Here is a 25328-nt window from a genome sequence, read left to right as displayed (position 1 = left end):
GTGGGGAGGCCGAGCAGGGGGCTGTGATGGCAGCCCGGGGAGGGGAGCAAGAGCGGCGTCTGGGAGTGAGGCTTCCAGAGGAAGCTGAGCTGAGCCAGGAAAGGGCTCTGAAAGAGGGGCCGAATGCCAGAGAGACACTTCCCTGAGCTCGCTCACAGTCACATTGGGTGCCAGCTCACTCACTGATTGAACATGTATGTATTATGGGTGCCTACCATGGGCCTGGCTCTGTCTCAGCCCTGGAGAAATGGTGACGGACAAAACAGACAGGGAGGGCTTCCATTTGGAGGGGCCAGAGACACAATTACTGAGTCAAGACTTACGAAAGGTCATTTCGGGTGTGATCACTGTGATGAAAAGAAGAGAAGCTGGGTTATGGGGGCAGGGAGAGTTGAGATGAGGTCTTCAAGAAAGGGATCTGAAGTCTGAGCTGAGGGTCGAGTGATGAGAAGCAAGTAGTCATGCCACAGGGGAAAGGCATTCCACACAGTGGAACAGTTAGTGCGAGGACCTCAGGTAGGACTCAGTTCGGTGAATTTGAGGAATAAAAAGGAAACCAGTGTGACTGGGGCATGGGGGATGGAAGTGGTGGGAGATGAGTCAGGAGGGGGCCTTATAGACTATGAGAAGAAATTTGAACTTTATTCTAAGCATGGCGGGCCACCTTGAGAGGGTCTAAGCAGAAATGGCCACCGCCAGCTTTATGATCAGATTTTGTTTTTGAAACCATCACTCCAGAAGCTCTGTGGAAAAGGGATTGTAGGAGAAAACAGTAAGGCAATTTTGAGGGTTCTTCCAAGGGTTCAGGCAAGAGATGGTATTGGCTGGAGGTAGGATGTTGGCAGGTGGAAGGCAGCTGCATTCTACTCTGTTGGTGTAGAAATGACAGAAGCTGTGATGGATTGTGTGGATGGGAAAGGACTGTTGGTTTGGAAAAAGCAGGAATCAAGCTGCCTCCTGAGGTTTTTGCTTCAGCAGGAATATTGGTGCCGTTTTCTGAGATGGTGCCCTTGAGGTGAGGAGCAAGTCCAGGGAGGAAATCCAAAGTTGCTTCCTGTTCCCAAGTGGCAGGCAGAGGTGAGCATTCCCTGAGCATTTGAATGGGGATGGAAGGTTATACCCGGTCAGGGACTCATCTTAAAAAAAGAGCAGGTAATTCAGATTCAAACACTGAACATCCTTGCCCTTCTTTCTCACAAAGCCAGGGGCTGGGACTTGAAACATCTGGGCTCTGAGACCATACGTTCCACGGGCTGTTCCTGTGGAGTATGGGGGTCCTGGGGGCACCAAGGCAGACTCGCTCCTGGGGGACAGGGTACTGCTCTGACTGCTGAACTTGAGCTTGAGGAGGCCTGAGGGCTTTGGCTTTGTAGAGACCCACGTGGACTGCATGACAGTTTGAAGCTTTTTTACCCAACCTTTTCTTTCTCTCTCCTGGAATTACATTTGCACCAAGGTCTAATCTGCATTTTCCCTTGTAAAATTCTTGCACGTTTAATCCCAGCCTGGGTCTTGTTATCTGCTTCTTGAAGAACCTGGGCTAGCACACCTTGCTAACCTCAAAGGGACACAGGCTATATTAATCCTACCAGATGCCAGCGGGACAGCAGGGGAGGTCTTGCCCATGCCCTTTGTGATGTGGATTGAATTCTTGGAAATGCACAATGGGAGGAGGCATCACTGTTGAGAAATTCAATCCTCATTTAAAAAAAAAGAAATGAGAAAATAATACTGAGAATTAACATGTAACAGTTTTTGTAAATATCTCCACTTTCACTAATATGCAGCGCACCAAATAATACACTATCAATAGCACGGTACCCATCTTAAATTTAATGTAATGAGCTCTGCACAATTAATTCCATTTATCTTTCTGTGCTCATAAGAATCTTTTAGACTTTCCCAACCCTAAATCAGTTAATTGCTAGTACATTTGTGTGCTCTGTTACAGATAATATGCATGTCTTGTTCCCCACCAAATGTCCTGTGACAATCTGATTCCATGAGTCAGGAGGCACTTTTCCTCCTGGGACCTTTTCAGTTCCATGGAAATCCATGGAATTCTCTTTCCAGGCTGAACGGTTTCAGGCGGGTGTTTATCTCCTGCCAGTTTCCTTTATCTGTTTCCTTTATCTATTTGTCCATCCATCCTCTTCTTTTTATTCCTTTGTTTCTTCCTTGTTCAGTAATCCCCAGAAGTAGTGTTAGTATATGTGGAGACCAACATTCTCTTGATCAACCAGAGTTATTCAGAAGTAAATGTGTCCAAACCAGAAATCGGTTAAGAGAATTTATATTTGGGGAGGATTCACTCTATATAGGTCTTTACAGATCATTGACACAAGCAATAAGAGCATATTTATTCACTGATCTTCTAACCACACTTGTTGAGCACCTGCCACGTGCCAGGCTCCAGAGTGCTTAGATTGTCAGATCAGGGATCCCATGCATTTGGCAGTGGAGTGGGGGAAGGATGCCTAATGCACTGACTCTTCCAGCTGCCAAATACCTGTTCTATTTACCTCTAGGAGAAATTGATCCCTTAAGCATGGATTTACCCTCTACAATTGTCAAGATCATGATTCCTCTGTTGAGATACAATAGTTGCCTGCCAAACACTCAGAAAATTCCGAGTCCAGATTTATTTCAGAAATTCATCACGATGCTTTTAACCTCTGGTGCCTTTTGCAGGAATGATTTATGAAGTTTGTTTCTTTTTATGGCGTTTCCTCCAACCAGGTTGCAAGTGATATAAGGAGTGTGATTTCAGACAATTATTCTCTTGACAGCAGTGCGCTCAAGTTCCTACAGCATGAGAGGATGCTCCTCTTCCTTTTTCCAGAAAAGTCACAGGCCCTGTTACCTATATGCTAACACAACAATTGGTGTGCTGGCTACTCGGTCAACCAGCAGCTTTTCTGTCACAACCAGAACCAGAGAAAGGGCTGATCTTCTCACTAGCGTTGATGGACTTCCCCCAACTGAGCTGAAGCTAAGCATTGATTCTGTGAGCCTGGCCTTGACGACTTCAGACATCCTTTCTTTTCTCCCTCAGCTCTGCCTCTCTGTTCTCTCTCCACTCTGTTCCTCTGCTTGCACCTTTTCTCTTTATTCCTATATGAATAGAGCGTACTATAGTTCTTTGCCAGGTCACACAGCAAACTTTTCCGTCTCAAAACAATTTACCGCCCTTAAATATTGTTAGTGACCTCCGAGCTTTTGTTTTTGTGGATAATATCTATTGCCATTTATTGCATTAATGACAAAATCTAATATATATTTATTAATTCAATGAAGAATAATAAGAAATCTGTCACATATTGACGAAAATAACATACTTTTTAATTAAAAATAACTATAGTATCCAAAATTTTAAAATAATGAGGAGAGTGCCATTGTTTTACATTTTTGCAAATGTCTGGCTTAATAGAAGACAGCTGAATTCTCATGTCTGTTTCTGGAGTCAGTCTATGGTGGTACCTCTCATATAGCCTCGGGAAAACTCCTCTAGAGAGAATGAGAACCAAGAAAGCAGAGTATCTTAGTACTTTCATGAAAATAAGTTTGACCTTGTGAAACTCTCAAAGGGTCTCAGGGACTCCAGAGGGTTCCTGGGACATACTTTGAGAACTGTTGTGCTAGGGTTAGAGATACAGGCATGAAAGACGCGGCATCTTTACCCACCATCTGATAATGAAAAGACACAAAAGATATGTACGGCCCAGTTTTGTCCTTGATGGGCTAAGGATAGGCAGGGGGCTGTGGGAGGACAAGGAGAGAGACCTGATTCAGCCCAGGGGATGTCTTTAGGGGAGGGGAGGAAGGAGGGTTGGAGAAGGCTTCCCTGAGTCAGTGGTGCCTAAGCTGAGCTGAGCGGAGCAGGTGGGGGTGCAGTCAATTCCACTTGAATGGAAATGGAACCGTCTTGTCTGATACCCTGATACTCAGGGCTGATCAGGAGGGTGATGCCGGGTATTCGGATTACAGCTTTATTATGATTGTGTGTTTGGTGCTAGTGGAGGGGAGGCTTTCCTTGCCTACCCTCTACCTCTGATATCCCACAACCTCCCAAGAAGAAGCCAGAGCTGGAGAAATGCAGAAAGCAGTCCATATAAATAAGAAGTGAAATTGGCCTGCCAGTGCTTTCTTCTCGAAGCCTTAAGAAGCAGGTGAGCCTTTTGCAGTGAATTTACTGTAAACCAGATAATTGCCACTCATTGTTCTGTACATCTGGGGATCTAAGGCATGAAATGGAATTTGCAATAAAAATGTATCGCTGCATTTGCTACCCTGTCAAACAAAGTTGATAGCAAAAGCCACGAAGGCTTTATTTCTTAGTTTGCCAGTAAAGAAACAAAAGCTTGGTGTTTCTGTCTGAAGTTAAAAGGAATTCATACTGTCACATCCAATCTTCTCACTCATTTTGAATATAGCATTTAAAAAAATTCTCCAGTGAGTGTGATGGTTAGTTTTATGTGTCCGTTTATCTAGGTTGTAGTATCTAGTTATTCAACACTAATCTAGGTATTGCTGTGAAGGCATTTTGGAGATGTGGTTAACATCTGCAGGCGGCTGACTTTAGGTAAGGGAGATTACCCTCAATAATGTGAGTGGGCTTCACCCAATCAGTTGAAAGGTTTTAATAAAGAGCAAAAGGGAGTTTTCCCAGAAAAGAAGAAATTCTACCTCAAGACTGCAGCATCAACTCCTTCCTGAGCTTCCAAATTGCAGGGCTGCCCTACAGATTTCAGATTAGCCAGCCCTCACAATAGTGTGAGCCAATTCCTTTTATATATATTTACAGACACACACACATATATACATACATATATGTCCATGTCTATGTCTATGTCTGTGTCTCTCTCCTTTGGTTCTATTCCCCTTGAGAACTCTGACTGTTCTCCAGTTGGTTCAATCTTGGCTCTCTTGTCTCCCTGTGCCCACTCAGAGCACTCAGTCCAAGTCTTGACCTACAGGAGATGGAAGCAAATGTGTGCTACTCCACTGATCTCTGATTAGGGGGAGGAATGACCCAGTCGGGTGGGAACCTCACTTCTTCCATAAAAGACCATGACCTTGTATGATTTCCTGAAGCTCCCTGAGCCTCCATGACCTCTATGAGGAAATGGAGCCCACCTAACCCTTCCCACGGGGGCAGTTGTGAAAAGTTAATGCGATCACAACCGTAGAGACCACCACACAGTAGACCCTCAGGAGTGGCAGTTCCTGATTAGCTACGTCGTGGTTGTGGTTGCAATTGCAGAAAGAATTGTGGACAATTACATCTAGTTGCCTAAATTCCGAAGTAAGTTACCGGCTGGTTTTAGGGGGTTAAAGATGTTTAAAATGCAGTGAAGGATGAGATATTGAAGTCATAACAATCTTGGGGAATTACAGATATAACAATTTAGTGCACACTTCAGTCCAATAATGTTGTTCAGTAGGTTAGGCATTTTGTGTGGAAAAAAGTTGGCTCTAGCAACTGAATGGGAGCATTAAACCATCACAGTTGTTTTTCCCTCTTCTATTCTAAAAGATTTTGGCTCCCAGTCTTTTTCACAGACTTAATCTGATTTTCCTAGCCCACCAATAGATTCCTTGCATGACTTGGGCACTGTCTATCCTGGGGCACACTGGGTCCCAGCTGGGTCCTGACCACAGGCTCTGGGTGTTGAGATTCAGAATCAAACCAAGGGCCTTTACTGGGGACACATGCAGTGCTCATCAGCACTGAGTCAGCTCTGACTCAGAATCCCATTTTATCTTCCTCCTAGTAACTCTGTGGGGTTGGTATTACTCCATTTTCTAAAGGAGAGTGAGCAGGGGTCTGGGAAGATTTAAAGACTTGGCCAAGATGCCTTGTTGGTTACACAGTGTCAGAACTATTACATTAAACCTAGTACCCCTTGCACCTAATCTCGGGGTCTGTCTTAAGGCAAGCTTTGGGCAGTTGGCTTTATCTGGAAAGCTTGTGTAGAGACAACAGAAAAATCTCACTTCTGTAAGATTACACAATACCCCAGTGCACAGTTTTTTTGTAGCCTTGCTCCTGGCCCACGTGCCAGTACCCAATGGGATAATGGCATATGGTTCACCCCAGGCTGGGGAAATTGAGTTAATGACTTTGAGAGAACCCACACTCTAAACAATTGAGTATTTTTGGTTGGAAAATGGCAGATGGAAGGAAATTAAAAAAAAAAAAAAAGGAATAGTAGATAAATGGATAGATAGATGGATAGCAGGAAAGGAGGGAGGAGGGAAGGTAAGCCCTGGTCCACCCTCACTGAAAGCAGCCATCATGAAGTTAAGGATTAATGATTCAGCCAGCTTTTTCCTGAAATGCTTTTTCAACCCAATTAAAACAATATAATGTAACCCTCATCTTCTGTGAATCTTTGCATGTGTGAGTCACACACATGGGATTTGCATTTAAAACTCTCTAATTGGTACTTCTAGCAAGAGATATATATATTGCCTCTAATTAAGTGATGGCAAATGTCACCCTCTGTTTTGTGAGGCACGCCCTCTTTCTATTTGGGTGATGTAGGAATATCTGCTCATAGGAATCAAAGCGCTGCTAATTGAAAGTGCCAGCAAGGCACTGAAAGTGCCAGCAAGGCAAAGGTGTGATCACCTCATTTATCAATGAGGCACTCTGTCAGGACCTGTGGGCATCATTGTGACTAGGGTGCTCCCTCTCCCGGAAGAGGGGGAAGGAAGGACAAGGAAACAGCTAATGGCAACACAGTGGACCTATAGCATGAGAGCAGGCAGTGGAGGGTAATGAGGGGTGCAGAGGAGGACCACTGGAGGAGGTGGGGCTGGGGCTGCATCTGAAAGGATGAACAGGCAGGAGCCAGGAGAAGGGAGTGTGAGGAGAGGGGTAGATAGCACAATGAGAGCAAAGGCCTGGGTGATGGAGGGGACTGGGGTCTTTGGGTGGCTTTGTTGGTCTTGTGGTTGGGAGGCAGGCAAGCAAAGGACCAGACTTGCCCTTAGGCAGGCTTACCTCCACATAGACCTGGGTCCTATCTCACCTGCACTCCCAAACAGGGAATAAAAATACTTTAAAGAATGCTATTACAATTATTGTAGTTAGGAATCATTTTATTGCAAGAACAGACATCCACTCAAACTAGTACAAATTTGCAAAAATGGTGGTTGGGGGAAGAACTACTGAAAGGCTTCACTTGGCAGCCCCAGACACCCCATGGCAGGCTGGCAAGGCTGGGAAGGGTGAGCAGGGTCTGGACTAGAGAACAGGGGTGGGGGCCAGCCTCTGTATCCTCCATAGCTGCTCGGGGTGCTTTTCTTCTCTCTGCATGCTGGCTTCAAAATCCTCTGTCTCCTGGCAGATTAGATTTCTCTGGTTTTAACAGCTTCCTACTCCCTCCTCAGCGTTGCCTGATCGTTGCATGAACGCCAGCCCCAACTGCTTCTGAACTTTCAGCTCAAGTGCCCACCTCCAAATCATTGTAGTTTGTGGGCCTCTTAAATCAAAGCTCAAGGATCCAATCAATTGGCCCAGCCTGCTCCACGTATGGATTTCCCCCAGGAGTTGGATGTCCACCCTGGTCTCGGTAGCTCTACCAGAGGATTGAGTCAGGAGGGGAAATTGGCCATGACAGGCAAAAGAACAGTCTGACAGCTAGAATGACCTGTTCACTAGGGTATAGTTAACCTCACTGGAGCATTTTGCAATCAGTATGGTACATTTCTACTCAAGACTTACTTTTATCCGGGAAGAAGTATTGGAGTTCTGAGGCTTGAGGAGCTAGCAATGGCCAGAGGGTCAACTGTAGGATGTAAGCAGAAAGATTGAAAGGGTGAGTCATCAGCCACTTGTCCCTGCTGCTAGGATTGAGTGTTAATGCATTTTTTTCGTAAGTGGAAGCAAAGAGAACCAAGGAGTGCTCACATCTGTGTTCTAGTTAAAGGCGCATTGGGTGGCAAGACCTAATTTCTCTGTAAATGGAGCAGAAATATCACACACTGGTGTTTCTTCTATATGAGTGCAAAGACACAGGCATTTTCCAGATGCTGAAACATCATGGAAAGGAGACAAGATGGAGTCAAGAAGCAGTCCTAAGAGGGCATGATGAGACAGCTCAGCCTCGAGAGGAATTTTACAGTAAACATGGACATTATCTTGTGAAGAACTGATAAAAATCAGTTCTTCTAAAGTTACAACCAAATGGAGCAAAGTATGAGCTGATTGGCCTCAGTCTATTGGAACAAAAAGACAAAACATTTGACAGGGAAGGGAAGAGATTAAATAAGAAATTACAGCCAAGCCACAAGCATCAACACCTATTGCTTCTTTCTGAAAAGGTGATGGTTCTCTAGTGTCTTTTGAAGCCAGGGTTTGGAAGCGGCTCCCGGATGATTCTGTACAAGCCAATACTCCCTGGTTGATGTAGAAGATACCCATCAGTCCAGCCCCTTGGCTGGCCTTGCACTTCAAACTATGTTCTCTAACCAAACCTAACTATTCCCATTCCCCCCATGGAGTTCCAGATGCTTTGATCGTGGGACAGTGTTCCTCTGCCTGGGACCCTCCGTATCTTGTATCCCTGTTTAATTCCTACTGCTCATGACTTAGAACCTCCTTTCTCCAGGAAGCAGTCCTGGATTACCATGGCTGGGTTGGTGCTTCTCATCATTTTCCATAGAACTCCGCTTTTCCTCTTCTTGCCTGCCTCTTACTATACTGGTTCTCATGGATCCCTAGAATTGGGGATCTAGCCTGAGAATCCCTTGAGGATGAGGACTTGGTCCTTGTCCCATATTTATTGAAGTATAATTTACACACAATACAATTCACTCTTTTTAAATGTGCAGATTGGTAAATTTTAGCAAAGGCACATGGAGGTGTAACCATCACCACCATCAAGATACAGAACAGTCCCATCATCCCAGAAAGTTCCCTTGTGCCCTTTTGCAAGCAAATGGCATCTTAGCCCCAGACCCTAGCAATTCCTGACCGGTTATCCATCCTTCAACTTTGGCAGTTTCTTGAAATGTCATATGAATGGCATCAAACAGCATCTAGTTTTTGGGGTTTTTTTTAATCTATTTATTTAAATAGAGATCCCGGGGATTGAACCCTGGACCTCATGCATGCTAAGCATGTGCTCTACCACTTGAGCTATCCCCTGACCCCAAATAGCAAAGAGCATGTAGTCCTTTGTGTCTGACTTCTTTCACTTCACCAGTGAAATACTTTGGAGCTGCATCCATTCTGTTGTACGGATCAGTTGTTGATTTCTTTTCATTGCTGAGTAGGTGTCCATTATATGGATATACTGCAATTTGTTTATCTATTCACTGGTCAATGGCCATTCCACTTTGGCACTATTCTGAATAAAGATTCTATGAACATTTACCTACAAGTATTTTTGTGTAATTTATGTTTTCATTTCTCTTGGGTAAAACCTAGGAATGGAATTGCTGAGTCATTTTAAAAGAAATTACTGTTTCTGAAGTGACTGTATCATTTTACATTCTTACCCGCAATAGATGAGACTTTCAGTTGCTTCACATCTTCATTAGAACTTGGTATTGTCAGTCTTATTTTGTCCATTCTAGCGGTGATTTGGTAATATCCCACAGTGGTTTTAATTTATACGTCTCCCATAACGATTAATGTTGAACACTTTTTCTTGTCCTTATTTATTCTCATATATTCGTTTTAGTGAAGGGTGTGTTCAAATTTTTCCTTTTTTTTTTAACAAATTGTCTTTTTGTGTTGTAAGAGTTCTTTATATATATTTTTAGTATTTATTTATTTTATTTTTTATTTTAAAATTTTTTATAGAGATAGTCAGTTTGCAATGTGTCAATTTCTGGTGTATAGCACAATTTTTCAGTCATACATGAATATACATATATTCATTTTCATATTCTTTTTCACCATGAGTTACTATAAGATCTTGAATATATTTTCCTGTGCTATACAGTATAAACCTGTTTACCTATTCTATTTATACCTGTCAGCATGTACAAATCTCAAACTCACAGTATGTCCCTTCCCAACCCCCTACCCCCTAGTAACTACAAGTTTGTATTCTATGTCTGTGAGTCTGTTTCTCTTCTATACTTAAGTTCATTTGTCTTTTTTTTTTTTTAAGGTTTCACATATTGAGTGATATCATATGGTATTTTTCTTTCTCTTTCTGACTTACTTCACATAGAATGACATTTTCCAGGGACATCCATTTTGCTACAAATGGCATTATGTTGTAATTTTTATGGCTGAATAGTATTCCATTGTATAAATATATCACAACTTCTTTATCCAGTCATCTGTTGATGGACATTTAGGTTGTTTCCATGTCTTGGCTATTGTAAATAGTGCTGCTATGAATACTGGGGTGCAGGTGTCTTTTTGAATTAGGGTTCCTTCTGATTATATGCCCAGGAGTGGGATTGCTGGGTCATATGATAATTCTATTTTTAGTCTTTTGAGGAACAATTCCTCTATATGTTTTTGAAAACTTTCTCCCAGTCTGTGGCTTTTAAAAAATATTTTCTTAGGAATGTTTTCTGAGAATAGAAATTTATAATTTTTATAAAGTTTGATGAATCAACTTTATCTTTTATGGTTCATGCTCTTTTGGTCTTTTCTAATAAATCCTTGCCTAACTACTCAGGGTTTTTTTTCCCTATGCTTTCTTTTAAAGGGTTTATAATCTTAACTCCTACATTTAGGACTATGATCTATTTAGAGACCTTTTTTTGTGTATGATGTGCAGTAAGATTGAAGTTTTTCTTTTTAAATATGTATATCCAATTTTTCCAGCAGCATTAAATGAAAGGACTATTTTCCCCCCATTGAATTATCTTGGAACCTTTGTCAGAAATGAATTGACCATTTCTTTGTGTGTCTATTTCTACACTCTCATTCTTTCTATTGATCTATATGTCTATCTTTATGTTAATATTATACTATCCTGATTAGTGTAGCTTTACAACAAGTCTTACCATCAGGTAGTATAAGTCCTCAAACTTTGCTCTTCTTTTTCAGAATTGTCTTAGCTATATCAGGTCTTTTTCATTTTCATACAAATTTTAGAATTAGCTTATCCATTTAAACAGTTTTGCTATTATTTTGACTTGGGTTGCATTGATGCTATAGATTGATTAAAGGAAAATTCGTATTTTAACCATATAGAACCTACCAAATCATGAAAAGTGTCTATCTCTCCACTAAGACCTCTCCAGGTCTTCATTAAATTCTCTCAGCAATATCTTAAGAGTTTTCAGTGTACAGATCTTGTATGTATTTTGTGAAAGTCATTCCTAAATGTTTCATGCTTTTTCAAGATATATTAATATCTTAAAATTTAAATTTCCAATTATTTATTTCTAGAACATAGAAATACAATTGATTCTTATATATTGACTTTCTACACATAGATAATAAATAAAATTATTTATTAGTTCTAGTAGTACTTTTGTAGATTTCATAGAATTTGCTTATTGATGATCATGTTCTCTGCAAATAAAGACAATTTTACTTTTTCATTTCCAATCTGAGTAGGAAAAAATTCACTCTTTAGTCACTAAGTATGATGTTAGCTATATAGATTTTTTATAAAAGTTCTTTGTCTGATTGGGGAAGTTTCCTTCTACTCCTCATTCACTGATAGTTTTAATTGTGAATGGATGTTGAATTTTGTCAAATGCTTTTTTCAGGGACATTTTAACCCCCTTTTAATGCCAATGCTCAGACTATGTTTGCACATTTTAGGTACTCCATAAATACTTGTTGAATGAGTGAAGCTGGGCTGCATCCCCTGAGAGTGTAAGGCCACACTTCAACCACTCAGAAGCATGATGAGCTAGGGGGACTTAAGGGTACTTGAATGCCTTGTCACATCAGGGGTAGTAGATTTGCCTAAATGATCACACAGTTTTCACAATATTCCTATGAAGTAAGTATCTCCACTTTACAAATAAAGAATGAGTAATAGATGGAATGATTAAAAAGCTATAATATTGTTGGGATGTGAGGAAGAAGTCCTATGTTTCATTACTCAACGGAAATCAAAAGACAATCATTAAGTTCAGAAAACAAATAATATACAAAGAAGGCTAGTTCCATATATGATGCAAGTAAAAATGGAGTATGATTCAGCTTTTTGATGGTATGAAAGAATCAAGAATCCAATTGGTTTGAATACAAGGAATGGTGTTCTTGAAATGACTGTTGGACCACTAAGAAGGAAAAGTAATCCTTGACACAATACTTGGCTCAGCCATGAATGGTATCCTCATGGTCAAAATTATGTCAGTGTAAGTCATTAGTTTGCAACCCTGAGGATCTGATCTATACTCAAAGCAAAGATTTAGTTTTTAAGTTAATTACTCATCAAAATGCAAATGTTTATCAACCTTGACAAAACAAAACTTGAGATAGATCTAAAGAAAGTTAAAAAGTGGGAGAGAAATGAAGAAATTTTAGGGATATGAACCATCTTATTTTCCAAAAAGGGTGCATCTAAACCCCTCTGAGACTCAGTTCCTCACCTGCACAATGAGATACAAAGTCTAATCTGGTGGGTTTGTTGGGAGGATTAATTAATGTATTTCAAATGCCTAATATGCAATAAGTACTCAACTAACTGTAGTAGTAATAGAGAGGAGAAAAGGGAGGCAGGCCTGTGGGTAGAAGGAAATAAACCCATCCCCACTAATGAGGGAGAAATCTTGACTTCTCAACTTTAGGGGCAACAAAGCACTTCTCCTTCAGACACTGTTACTGCCCAGAGAGCAGGGGGTGAGTCTGGGTAATGAAATGTCAGAGGCTATGTGCTCTGCCCAGGACATCTGAATGACATGACAACCCCATGGCAACCCCTTCTTCCCCATTTTACAGGTGGCAGAGTTGAGATACTGAGGCCAGCTGACTCGTATAGGACCAGCCCTGAAGTGGCCAAGACACTGAAGTCCAGCGCTGTGACTCTAGATTCCGTTGTCTGCCACTGAGCCAAGTGGCACATGAATCTGAAACACTAGATGAGTTCCTGGCATATCCTCTGTACACATTTCTAATTGAATAGGCCCCTAGGTTTAATTAAAGGGAAAAAAAAGATTAATTGTTTCTCCCAACAGTTGCAAATTATTTACATTGCATTTGTGTTGATGGCTAATAAAAGAGCACAGGAGTGTGGGGACAGCCCAGAGTGGCTGTAATTCTTCCACGGTCCATAATGAAGCACTGGTTTGAATGCCAACAAGTGAGCATGGATGCGCCTGCAGCCCGTTAATACCTGCTCTAGGCAGAGCAGCTCTCTGCCCTGGGTGTGATTCAATCACCAGAATAGGTCTCAGAAGCCAAGACCTGAGAACAGCAATGCATATGTCCCTGCCCCACTAAACTGCCTCTCAGTTAGTTCGTGGTTGCTGTGGAATGGGAGACAGAGAGCAAAATGGCAGCCCAGGTGGAGCCCACCACCAATCCTGGAACAGCTCTTCACTGACATTTTGAAGCGTGATGGAGTGGGAAGGGGAAAGCTGCAACTGAGCTGTTCTTAAATCTGTGTATAAGCTCTTGTTTTGCCATGGCTATTGAAAAAATATGTCACATGCATTGTGTATATAAAATATATTATAATGTGAGTTATATAGTATAATGTACATAACATGTATTATGTGTGTGTGCACTTTTTGAATATCACAGTGTATGAAAAAGGTTTTGGTTTTCACAACTGATTAGTTGTTAACCTTGTGGCCATCTTGGGGAAGTCACACCTTGTGAAAGTAGTTTCTTTTATCATTTTCATAATGATCACACTTACTTTGCAAGTTGCAGTGGGGAGCATCACGTATGTGACAACATCTCTGAAACTGTGAAGCCAAGTGTGAGGATTGGCACTGGGACACCTCTGATTACTCTAGGGCTCCCTCTTATCTGTTGTTTGGTTGCTAACTACTCTGCACCCAGACTTCTGTGAGGATATGTGGGGGAATAAAAAGGCAAACCAAGGAGCTCACAGTGGAAGAATTAGATTAATATTTTAGAAAAATCACTCTTAATGCCAGTGTTGAGGATGGACTGGAGTGGGGACAAGACTTCTTACTGGAAGACCAATCCGGAGGCCATGTAGCTATTTACATAGGTGGAATTGACAGGAATAGGGTATTCACCAGATCAGATCGTCACATGGGACTCTTACACCAATCCTGGCACAAGTCTTGGTACTGACTGACTTTACATTATCTTGTATTCATTTGCTTCTAACAAAGTACCACAAACTGGGTGGCTTAGAACAACAGAAACTTACTGTCTCACAGTTCTGGAAGCCAAAAGTCTGAGGTCAAATTGTCAGCAGGACCATGCTTGCTCTGAAGGTCTGTCTTATAGCTCTTGGTGGTTCCTTGACTTGTGGCAGCACAACCTTCTCCTTGTGTGTATGTCTGTCTCTGTGTCCAAATTTCCCCTTTTTATGAGGACACCAGTCATTTTGGATTAGGGCCAACCCTAATGACCTCATTTTAACTTGATTACTTCTATAAAGACCCTATCTTCAGATAAGGTCACATTCCAAGATTCAGGAGGTTAGGACTCCAAATCTTTTTTTCGGGGACACGCTTAAACTAGTAACATATATTTGATATGCATTTTAAGTGTATTAATTGTACATTATATAGTATATTGTTCAGCTGGTCAAATTATTGAAGAGCAAGTTAAAATACTAGATAATCTAGACCATTTAGATAGACACAACCTTAAATGATCAGAAAATATTCAAACATTTGTTGTACGCTTCCACATATATTGGTCCTTACATGTGTATCTGTATATAAAATGTGGTAACAGCTCCTAATGATGGATCAGATTAGGCTGAGGTCAGAAATCCCAGCACACAGCTGCAGTCTGCTAGTTAGTTGATTGATAAGAGGCTTTAACTCTGAAACATCTATTAATAGATGGTAGCAGTTGAGAATTAAAGCTTTTGATTGATGTCTTAAAAATATCTCTTGATATTGGGCATCAAGAAATAGAAATAATGGGATTTTGGTAAGGTGAGAGAGCCACGGTCTTAGAACTAAAAGTGTAACTGAGTCCTAGCGCCGCCCTTACTTTCTGTGCGCCTTGAGTGAATTGTTGAACCTCTCTGAGCACATCTCTGAAGCCACCCTGGGTGTGAAATAGGATGAACGTACTCTATATCCCTCATGTGAGGTTGGATGAGAGCCTATGGGTGTGCAAATGTACAATATTAATAATATCGTTATGGATTAGTTATTCAAATGATGATCTTCAAAGTCAATCTTTCTGTTTTTGTTTTTTTTTTTTTCCCATTGTTTTCTAGTGAACAAGCACAAACCATGGATTGAGACTTCGTATCATGGAGTCATCACGGAGAACAATGACACGGTCATTTTGGACCCACCGTTGGTCGCCCTGGATAAAGATGCACCGGTTCCTTTTGCAGGTAAGGTGATGGCTCCACGTGGTTGGGCTCCGCTCACTTGGGAGATGTGTTGGGAAACCGTCTTGAAGCCCAGGGATGGGCTTTATTGCTATTGCCACCACCTGTGTCTCTCACAGATCAGCCTGTGATCTCAAAGCTGTATGCCTCTCCTGATTCCTGGTGTGGTTTCTATATCACCCTAAGGTTTTTCTCCTTGGTGTTGCTTCCAATGCAAGACCCTTATGTCTTCTTCTTTTGAGAGATGGTATATCGCTGAAGTGGTCCCTGGAATTGGAAAAGTTGAGCCAGCAAGGTCCGTAGGGGAATTTTCTCTCTAGAAAAATGATCCATAGACATGAGATGTGTGACCCACTGTCCCCACTACCCACATATCATGGACAGGTGAGAAGTTGTAACTTTGTAGATGGACAAGAGAAAAGGGAAAGAAAAAGGATCAAATGTTATTTGCTAAGGGTGGGACAGGGTCATGCCCTTAAGCTTCGAAGTGGGTGCAGCTTTGGGAGGAGGAATCTGGAGGCAGTGCCATTTTGCCCTTGCAGCTTGTGGCTAGAGAGCCTTATCTTTGTCTTCAAGACTACACGTCTCCCTCCTCCAACCTCCTGCAAGGGCCAGGTCCTAGGAGGGATGCGCAAAGAAGATGGCTATGTCTCATGTTTCCATAGATTTTGGCGAAGAAAAGGGGATGGGTGATGGCAGGGGGAGGAGGGATCGGACAAAGAATTTCTGAAGATGCCTGTATCATGAGTAATATTGTTAGCATTTTATAACTGTCAGGAGAAAGACAGGAAATTTAATGAAGGTTTTCAAGATTTCTGGAAGATTGCTTTATGATAGATGGGTGCCAGGCTGAGGTTTTCACCATGATGAAGTCTATCTTTTCTGACAGTTTGTCTGCTACGTTATGAGCTACTTGGACAGAAAAAAATTGGCTCTTTGATACTTCTAAGAGATAAGCTCTGTGAAGGCCTTTTTTCCATTACAGTACATTATAAAAGTAAGGAGCGGGGTTAAATGGGGAATTTCAGCCTTATGTGAAGATAAACCCGTAAGCATTCTTGCGGAGCATGAGGGAACTACTCTTGACTCTCAGAAGAAGGCTTTATCTTTATTTTATGTAGAGTCATAACCACCAAGGGTACCTTAATGTGACTTCCATAGTGTTTAGAGTGGGGACATTTCCATACATCTTCCAGCCATCCTCGGGGGTCCCAGCTCATCCTAATGCCACTTGGCAGTGTAAATCCCATGCTGTCTTTTCCACAAAAGACGAAGTGTCTTCCCCAGACCTTCTTTCCCAGTCCAGGAATATTCCAGCTCATCCCCTTCTTGGACATAACTAAACCATATCGGGGTTAATCAGCAATTCTCACCAACCTCCTGGAAAAGAGATTTTAAAATAAACACTAGCAAAAATGTTCAGGTCATGGAAATGCTTGGATTGGCTTGTACTGTGTGCTTTAAAAAAATGAAACAGAGACAACATTTAGAAGTTGGGAGATTTGGCATAAAATTGTAGGATTCTGGTTTATCTTGATGAACTCGATCTAAAATACAGAGCTGAGTCCTGGCTTCCGTCAGCCCCTCTCTCACAGCAAAGGTCCTTCCATCACATGGGTCCTTTATTCATCTTTCCATCTGAGTGTGTGACCCATCTTTGAAACGTCAGAGAAAAAATTAGTGACATATCAAATGGGAAGTAAACGGATGCCATTAAGTCACAGTAGTGTAGTGAGGCTAACACTTTAAAAGATGAGGGATGTGTCTGATTATTGATCATGTCTGCCTCAGAGTAGACTTGTTCTCATCCAGTAATGAACTTGGAACCTAAGGCTGTTGAATAAGCTGTTCTACAGTAAAGTTATAAACTCCTTAATGTAAAGGACCAAAATGGAAAAATAATTTCAAGGAAATCTGATATTTGAAAGTGTGGATTTATAAGCAATTACTTGGTTGTCAGCCTGAAGGACAATTAATAATTTCACCTGAAGGATTTGCTTAAATTATAAATTCATAAAATACTTTCAAACTTGAATTTGTATTCTGACCATTAGATGTGACCACAGACTTTTCTGACACCTTTTGAAACTAAGGTTTGCTTTTAAGCAAAGCCTTGAGTAGTTGTTTCTATCTGAAGACAGTTTCTATACTCCTCTTGATATTTGCAAGTGCATTAAAAAAGAAATCTAGCTTAATGTATCAAAACATAATCTTCCAAGCTCTTAAGAGTAAAAACTAAAGATGCTTTTTAGAATGGTCAAAGCTATTTTTCTCAGTGTTATTTATCATCAGCCCCAAGACAGGACACAGGCACTAGCCATCCATCCATGCTGCAGGCATTTATTTTAAAACATTTATCTTAAAAAGAAAATACTGAAGATTTATTTCAGATCCCTATCATTCTCATAAAATTGAAAAATTTCTATCTGCCGGCTCCATCGCTTTTCGAAGTCAACTGCAGCTTTTGGTCCCCCCTTATCAACTGCTCTGGCATCGTGTGTCAGTTTTCCCACCCTTGTCCCAGGGGTCTTTATTTCCAACTCAGCCTATGAGTTGAGCTATAAGCTTCCTGGGGCATGGTTCCATTCACATCACTTTTGTTCTGTCCTGTTTCTCTTGTGATTGCCCTCCTTGAAAAAAATTTTTAAGAAGAATTTCTACATAAAATATCATTCATTTAAATAAAATCATGATTGCATTTTGCATAGAAATACAAAATTCAGGGATATGAAATAGGTTTTATGGTGTATCTCCTGATTATGATAATTATGTGTTTAATATGGAAAATGTGAGAATTTCCTACCCCTAGAGAGAGCCTCTGTCAATATTTTAGTGTATTTCATTCCAGTCATTTTTCTGCTCTGTTTTTATCCAACAATTGTGATCTCAGTCCATAGTCAATACTATAACTTATTTTTCCCCACTGACTTAATGAATATACACCATTTTATTGCTGTTCTGCAACTGATTAAATGGTTGCATGATTTCCTATTCAATGAATATTCCATAGTTTACCATTCCTTTATTTTTTCCAGCTTTATTCAGATATGATTGACATATAAAATTGTGTTTAAGGTACACAACGTGTTGACTGGATGCACTTGTGTACTGCAAAATGATTACCACCACATAATGTTAGCTAACAGCTCTGTCTCCTCACATAATTACCACTTCTTTTTTGAGGTGAGGACATTTAAGGTCTACTCTCTTAGCAATTGTCAAGTTCAGTATTCAATTGTAATACTGTATTTCAATTATAGTATTATTACTATAATCACCATACTGTACTTTAGAGTCCCCCAACTTGTATAACTGGAAGTTTGTACCCTCCGATTAACATCTCCCATTTCCCCACCCCCAACCCCTGGTAACCACCATTCTACTCTGTTTCTATGAATTCAGCTCTTTTACATTCCACGTGTAAGTGATTTCACACAGTATTTGTCATTCTCTAACTTATTTCACTTAGCATGCTGCCCTCAAGGTCCCTCCATGTTGTCACAAATGGCAGGATTTCCTTCTTTCTCGTGGTTGAATATTATATATATATATATATGTATATTCATCTATGAACAGACACTTAGGTAGTTTCCGTATCTTGGCCATTGTAAATAATGCTGCTTTAAGCGTGGGAGTGTGGATATCTCTTCAAGATCCTGATTTCATTTCCTTCAGATATATATCCAGAAGTGAGACTGCTGGATTGTATGGTAGTTCTATTTTTAATTTTTTAAGGAAACTTCACATACTGTTTTCCATAGTGTTTGTACACAAGAATTCTCTTTTCTCCACATCCTGCAATGCTTGTTATCTCTTCTTGATGCTGGGCATTCTAACAGGTATGAAATGATGGGAAATCTGTCTATTTCATTTTTTTTTTGATTGACATATAGATGATGTTCAATGCAGTGATTTACAACTTCTAAAGGTTAGACTCCACTTATAGATATAAAATATTGGCTCTATTCTCTGTGTTGTACAATATATCCTAGTAGCTTACTTTATTATAACATGTGTCTGTATTTCTGAGTCTATCATTTGGATGGATTTCAGAATTCGAATTAATTGGTCAGCTATGTTAATGTTCCTGAAACATGTTAAATTGCTTTCCAGAAAAATCGTATGGGTTTGCAGTGGCAGTCACACGAGTCTCTCATTCCCTGGCCCCATATGGCTCATTCATGGTGTGGTTTCATGGCCATAAGATGGAATCACCAGTTACAGTAGTCTCACTCCCTTTGTTTGTGAAATAATATATAAGGTTTCCAGGGTTGTTGTATTGATTAAAGAATGTCTAGGATGCATGTCTCAGTGATTCAAGAGACAGTAGAAGTTTCAAAAATTCTAATTTCCTTTCCGTGACCCTTCTCTCTGCTTCTTTCATAGAGGAGATAACTAACTCGCAGGGAGCCCGAGACAATTGCTTGGTGTCCCAGAGCAGGACATCCTCAGGGCTGGGATTGGAGCCCAGGGCTTTTCCTCCTTGCTGGGAGTTCTCGTTCCCTGTGATATTTCCCTTTGATCCCTGCCCCAGCTGATTAGTACACATGCTGACTCTCAGTCAGTGAAACCTCCCTCCCACCTCAGTCAGGTCCATTAGACCTGATTCAGCTCTCAGCCTGGTGTCTGAGCCCAGCAGACATGATCTTCTTGGAGAATCAGATGCATAAAAATCCTTGAGTCATAATGAAAATCCTGTCCAGTGCAAGGCAAAAAAACAAAAAGGAAAGCAAGCTGAGCATGCCGTGAGCTTATTAATTTCTACTTGAGCCCCACGGAGGCCTGTTAGGAAACAGTGGAGACTTCTAAATTTGAAAGGAATTAGATTGCCTTTCAGAGGTAATAGTACTGCTCATTTGTCTACATTGGGCCAGTCTGGACTTGTCTTTTGTAAGGACAGGGCTGCAGAGAATGATCAGGCATAATTGGCTGGCTTCTCAGCCTGGGTGACCCTCTGAAGGCTGCCCTGAAAATTGCCTGGGACATGATTTGGCCTGGTTTGATTAGCTGGTTGTTGCAGAAGGCATTTTTCCTTCTGTGGTTATCTCCCTTGGTCCTCTTTATTCTGCTTGGCCTCTGCCCATCTATCTGCCTGCTTGTCTTTGGACCCGCCCAGGGCCTTTGTTCATGCTTTGGGCCCCACAGCTTCCCAGTGGCACAGACCCTCCCCCGGGGCTTGTACAGCACTGGCATCTTATGGCAGGAAGGGAACCCTGGTTGTGAAGTGTCTCAGGCTCTGGGCAGACACACATGGTTTCACAGTTAGGCTCTCCACTGACCAGCTCTATGGTCTCAGATAACATACTCAGCTCCTTTGAGGGGTCTCATTTAAAATGGGGGTAAACACAGTACCTACTCCTGGGTTAATATATGGATTAAATAAGATCCTAACGTAAAGAGATTTGCAAATGTTAACAGCATATAAAAATAGATAAAAAACCAAATTTCTTCTGTATAACACAGGGAACCATATTCAATATATTGTAATAAATTTTAATGAAAAAGAATATGAAAATGAATATATATGTGTATGTATGTGTATGTATGCATGTGTGTGTGTATATATACACATACACACACACACACGCATGACTGGGACATTATGCTGTACACCAGAAATTGACACATTGTAACTGACTATACTTCAATAAAAAAAAGAAGAAGACTGGCAGCCAAGAGATGTCCAGTAGATCACAGTCCTGACAATACTGGCAATGGTAGTAATGAGAGTAATCAGAATAATACTACTTCTCATTAGCGTCAATAAGCCCGAAGCGTTTTATTCATTTGAGGCTGACTACAAGGGTGTGATTACAATCTGTGACAATGATGTTAAAGAAAGGAGAAGGGTAAGTTTGGAGTTTGTTCTAAAGGCTTGATGCCGTCACTCACCATCAAGCTATGTTGCCTAGACTGGTTATGTGGCAGGGTGGGGGCAATCAGTTAAACAATGCAGGGGAAAGGAGTTGTGAATCGTGCAGAACTCTGTAAATATTAGTTGGAAATAAATGTCCTTACATTCTACCTATCACTTATTCCTGTGGAGTAACCTATTCGTTGCAGGATATACTTTTAGATTGCTGCGAGCTGTGTGCCCTTTTGTTATAAACATGCACACACACACACAGACACATATGTGTGCCAGGTGCTACACACACAAAATTACAGCCAAGCTTCACACCAACCCTGCGGAACAAGTAGGTCAGCTATTATGCTTCTGTCTTGCAAATAAGGGCATTGAGACTTAGAGAAATTAAGTAACTCTTCCAGGTTACCAAGCTGAGGATGGACCAGCCCTGTCACTCAATGTCAGACCCTCAGACTGACTCCAAGTCCTGCCTTCTTTCCCCTCTGTCGGTTGTGCAGTGTGTGAGATTGATCTCTTTTGCAGTAGAAGATTTCCATGGGACCTGGACATAGTGTTAAAGAAAGCTAAGTCACATCCCTTTGAAGTTCTTTTTTCAAATCTTTCTGATTATGTCAAGGAGAAAGGTACAGTTTGGGAGGCTCAAGATGTCTTCAGCACCTCTCAAACACTTGCTAATCTCTCTTTTGGACAAAGACGGAGCAAGCTCTATCTCCTAGCTCTCCATAGGCAACAGCATCTAGCTAGAATTTTAATAACATTCTGTTTGTATTTTATTTAGGTTACGCTCTATTTCAGGCATGTATTACTGGCTTTTCAGATTTCTTTTTAAGTAAATTCACTGAAGTTTTTTTTAACCCCAATTTCAAGAAAAATATGTAAGTAAATACATATTTAGGTAGTTTATGGTAGCGGCAAACCCCACAAGAGGTCTTTGGCTGAATACCACGTGGAACACCGTGGAACAGCTACCTTCGGGCCTCACTGCCCCATCCAGCAGCCTCAGGCTCTCCCACACTGGACAGAGCCATCTTCAGTCTGCCCTGCCCCATGGCTCTCTGGGCTCTGGTCCTGGCAGCAGAGAGCCATCGATATTAGCCTCACCATAGATGTGCCTTTATGTCCCAAGTTGTGTTGAGGATGTGGTCATTCCTGAGGACCAGAGGCTGGTGTCCCGTGCTGCTCTCTGTGCATAAACTTGGCCTCAGCCAGAGGTCAGTGTGTGGCAGTCCCCGCAAAGAATGGGGTTTGGACTGAGCTCTGGAATCTGCAATGTGGGCTATGCCTTGGACCTCACAGAGTCCAAATCTAGAATAAACAGGAAGCAGAAAGAGATGGACAAGCATTCATTCAAGTACATGTGAAAATTACTAAAAAGAATAAAGAATAAAACAAAATTACCCACACTGCTAAAATTACCCACACTGCTAGACTTTTAAAATTCATATATAGATACATGGTTCTTATTCATTTGGATCATAGTATGCACAGTTCAGAGTCTTCGTGTTTTCTCTCTTCACAGAACGTTTTCCAAGTGGATTGAAACATACTCAAAAATAATACTTCAGTGTAGGCAGAACTATATATCATATAACCATATCATGGTTTGCTTAACCATTCTACTGTTTTTGCATCTTTGAGTTGTTTACAATGTTTTCCCATTTAAAAAAAAATAACACTGCCATGGGCAACTTTGCTTGAAATACCTTTTGCTATAAACATAGGAGTCAGGATTTTATGTTTATGGTTTAGTTCATAGGTAGTGAATTGAGAAAAAACAGATGTGTTCTATTTTCAGTGACAGACTGAGATTGTGTTGTCAAATGTTTTTGCTGATATGATCTGTGATGGCCCAATTTTTGAGCAGATGTCAGGGTTCAGATTAGACAGGGAAGTGAGGCCTGGACTGGACTCCCACACCTGTCTACAGCCTGTGGCAGAGCCCTCTGTCCCCATCTTTGCAAGTTTCATGCCTCCATCCCTGTGGCGAATTCTCCCCCTCACTATAGCGTCTGTGATCTAAGGATTTCCAGCTGTAGGCAAGATGTGATTTGAGAACTCTTGAAAAAAAATTGAGGGGTGAGGGCACAGCAACCAGTAAATAAGCCAGAATAGCTGGTCTGGTCGATGCTTGCGATTTCTGAGAGGATGACAATGAAAAGGGACATTTGTGGTTCCCAGCAGCAGCTATGGTCCTGATTCCGCTGGTGCTGAGGGTCTGCCAGGAAGAGTGGAAGAGAGAAAGGCCTGATGTATCCATCACTCTGGAATTAAAGTGCTGATTATCTCTGCTCCTTGCTTCTCTTTCTTCTGCCAGCTTGGCAGCTGTCAGCCTTGACCGTGATTGCTATGGAATTGGGGACATATTTGGGGTCCTTTCTTGGTTATCCCTTCATGGGCACTGCATTCACTCTAATTTTCCCCTTTCCCGTGTTTTATATCTCCCTCCTGTCTGCTGAGGGCCAAGCAGCTCAGAAGGCAGATCTCAGCTCTACTAGGGCGGACAAGGGCCATCACATAATCCTGGGGCTCCGAGAGCCTGGGGCACAAAGGCCTCGCCTTGCTTAGAATAGAGCACCTCTCCTTCCACGCCTTTCCTGGGTGGAGCTGCTCTGCTGGAGGGAGCATAAGGAGCATCTCTGGTTCTCTGCTGCCCACAAGTTTGGGGACTTTGCCCTGAATTTTTTCTCTTAGCTGTAACAGATCCTCCCAGATCTTTGTTCTCATTAATTATGCTCTTTCTTTTTCCACCCCAAACTGGCTCTTAGTGTTCCTGAAGATGTCTGTCTGTGTATTCCCTACCATGCAGCCTTTTGTCATTGGTGGTGGTTTTAATTTCTCTCCTGTTGCAGGCCATGTGTAGTTCTGCTGCGTGGCAGCTCAGCTTTGGTAAATTTAGGATGGTCCATCTCATCTGGAAGATTCTACTGTTCACATCTCCATCACGTTCTATCCTTAATCCTGGAGTCCCAGGCCTCTCCATGGAAGCCTGGGTGGACGGGGTTCCTTGGCAACAGCTGGAGACCCTGCGAGTGTGGTCACACAGGCTCCTCCTGGACTGAGTGGTCAGAGGCGGGCACTAAGGGGATGCCCCTGAGGATGGCTGGAGGAGGGGCTAGAGCCAGGGTACAGGGGAAGGAGCTCAGCAGCAAGGGGTGGTCAGTCAAGAAGAAAGAAGATGGTGAGGGTCCCTGTTAACCCACAACAGGGACTGGGTTCATGGTCTGACTGGAGGTAGGAAGCTATTCACTAGTGACTCTGACCTTCTCAATGAGAAGACTCTGGTGAAGTCGTGCTCCAGGTAACACTAATGTTTAAGGGGGAATCAGTGGATACTTGCGGCCTTCTCCATCAATAAGTTGAAGAGTAAGGGACACTGAGGGAGGAAAATCATGCTGGTTTACCTAGGACTAAGAGTTTCCTTTCAGTACCCAAACTGAGAAGGTCCCAGTAAAGTAGAACAAGTGAGTCACCCCAACAGTGGGCATGTGGAGTCCCAGGTTGGAAAATTTGAGGGCTGGCCCTTGGAGAGAGTTTGAGAGAAATCCTTGAAAGTAGGAGTTTCAAGTCTCCTGGGATTTTGAATTAAAGACAATACTATAGTAAATGAAAATGAAAAGTGAACAATAAAATGAATAATAGTAGAAGGGCTGCTGCCAGTCCGTATGGTAACTGTGCCCGTTAGAAACAGCTGCCCCGTCTTTCAGACAGACACTGTCCTGCACCAGAGCACGTGGCTTGGCAAGTGGAGAAAGGGTGGATTTCAGCCCTTGATTGTCCCCTTGATCATATATCCTTGTATAGGTAACAACTTGCACACAATACTTAAAATGAACATTTTTTAAGTGTGTACATAAATATTCACAGAGCTTTATTCATGACAACCAAGAACTGGAAAAAAAAAAAAGTCCATCAACAAGTCAATGAATTAAAAATGTGATATACCCCTATGGCAAAATGCCACTCAGCAATAAAAAGGAAGGAACTACTGATACATGCAACAGTGTGGATGAATCTCCAAA

At 41.6% G+C, this 25328-nt stretch overlaps 1 protein-coding gene across 4 annotated transcripts in view; it reads left to right on the top strand.

Annotated features, from left to right (window-relative positions):
* The window catches only part of CLSTN2 (calsyntenin 2), a 578332-nt gene that overhangs the window by 198719 nt on the left and 354285 nt on the right, over window positions 1-25328 (top strand). For all 4 annotated transcript variants that reach the window (XM_032487477.1, XM_032487479.1, XM_032487468.1 and 1 more), the window contains exon 2: window positions 15321-15443. In XM_032487477.1, coding sequence (XP_032343368.1) covers window positions 15321-15443 — 123 coding nt within the window. The remainder of the gene's footprint in view (window positions 1-15320; window positions 15444-25328) is intronic.

This window comes from Camelus ferus, chromosome 1 (assembly GCF_009834535.1).
Source record: "Camelus ferus isolate YT-003-E chromosome 1, BCGSAC_Cfer_1.0, whole genome shotgun sequence".
Taxonomy (NCBI): Eukaryota; Metazoa; Chordata; class Mammalia; order Artiodactyla; family Camelidae; genus Camelus; species Camelus ferus.
The sequence above is the reverse complement of the archived record's forward strand: the minus strand, read 5'-3'. Positions and strand labels throughout refer to the sequence as shown.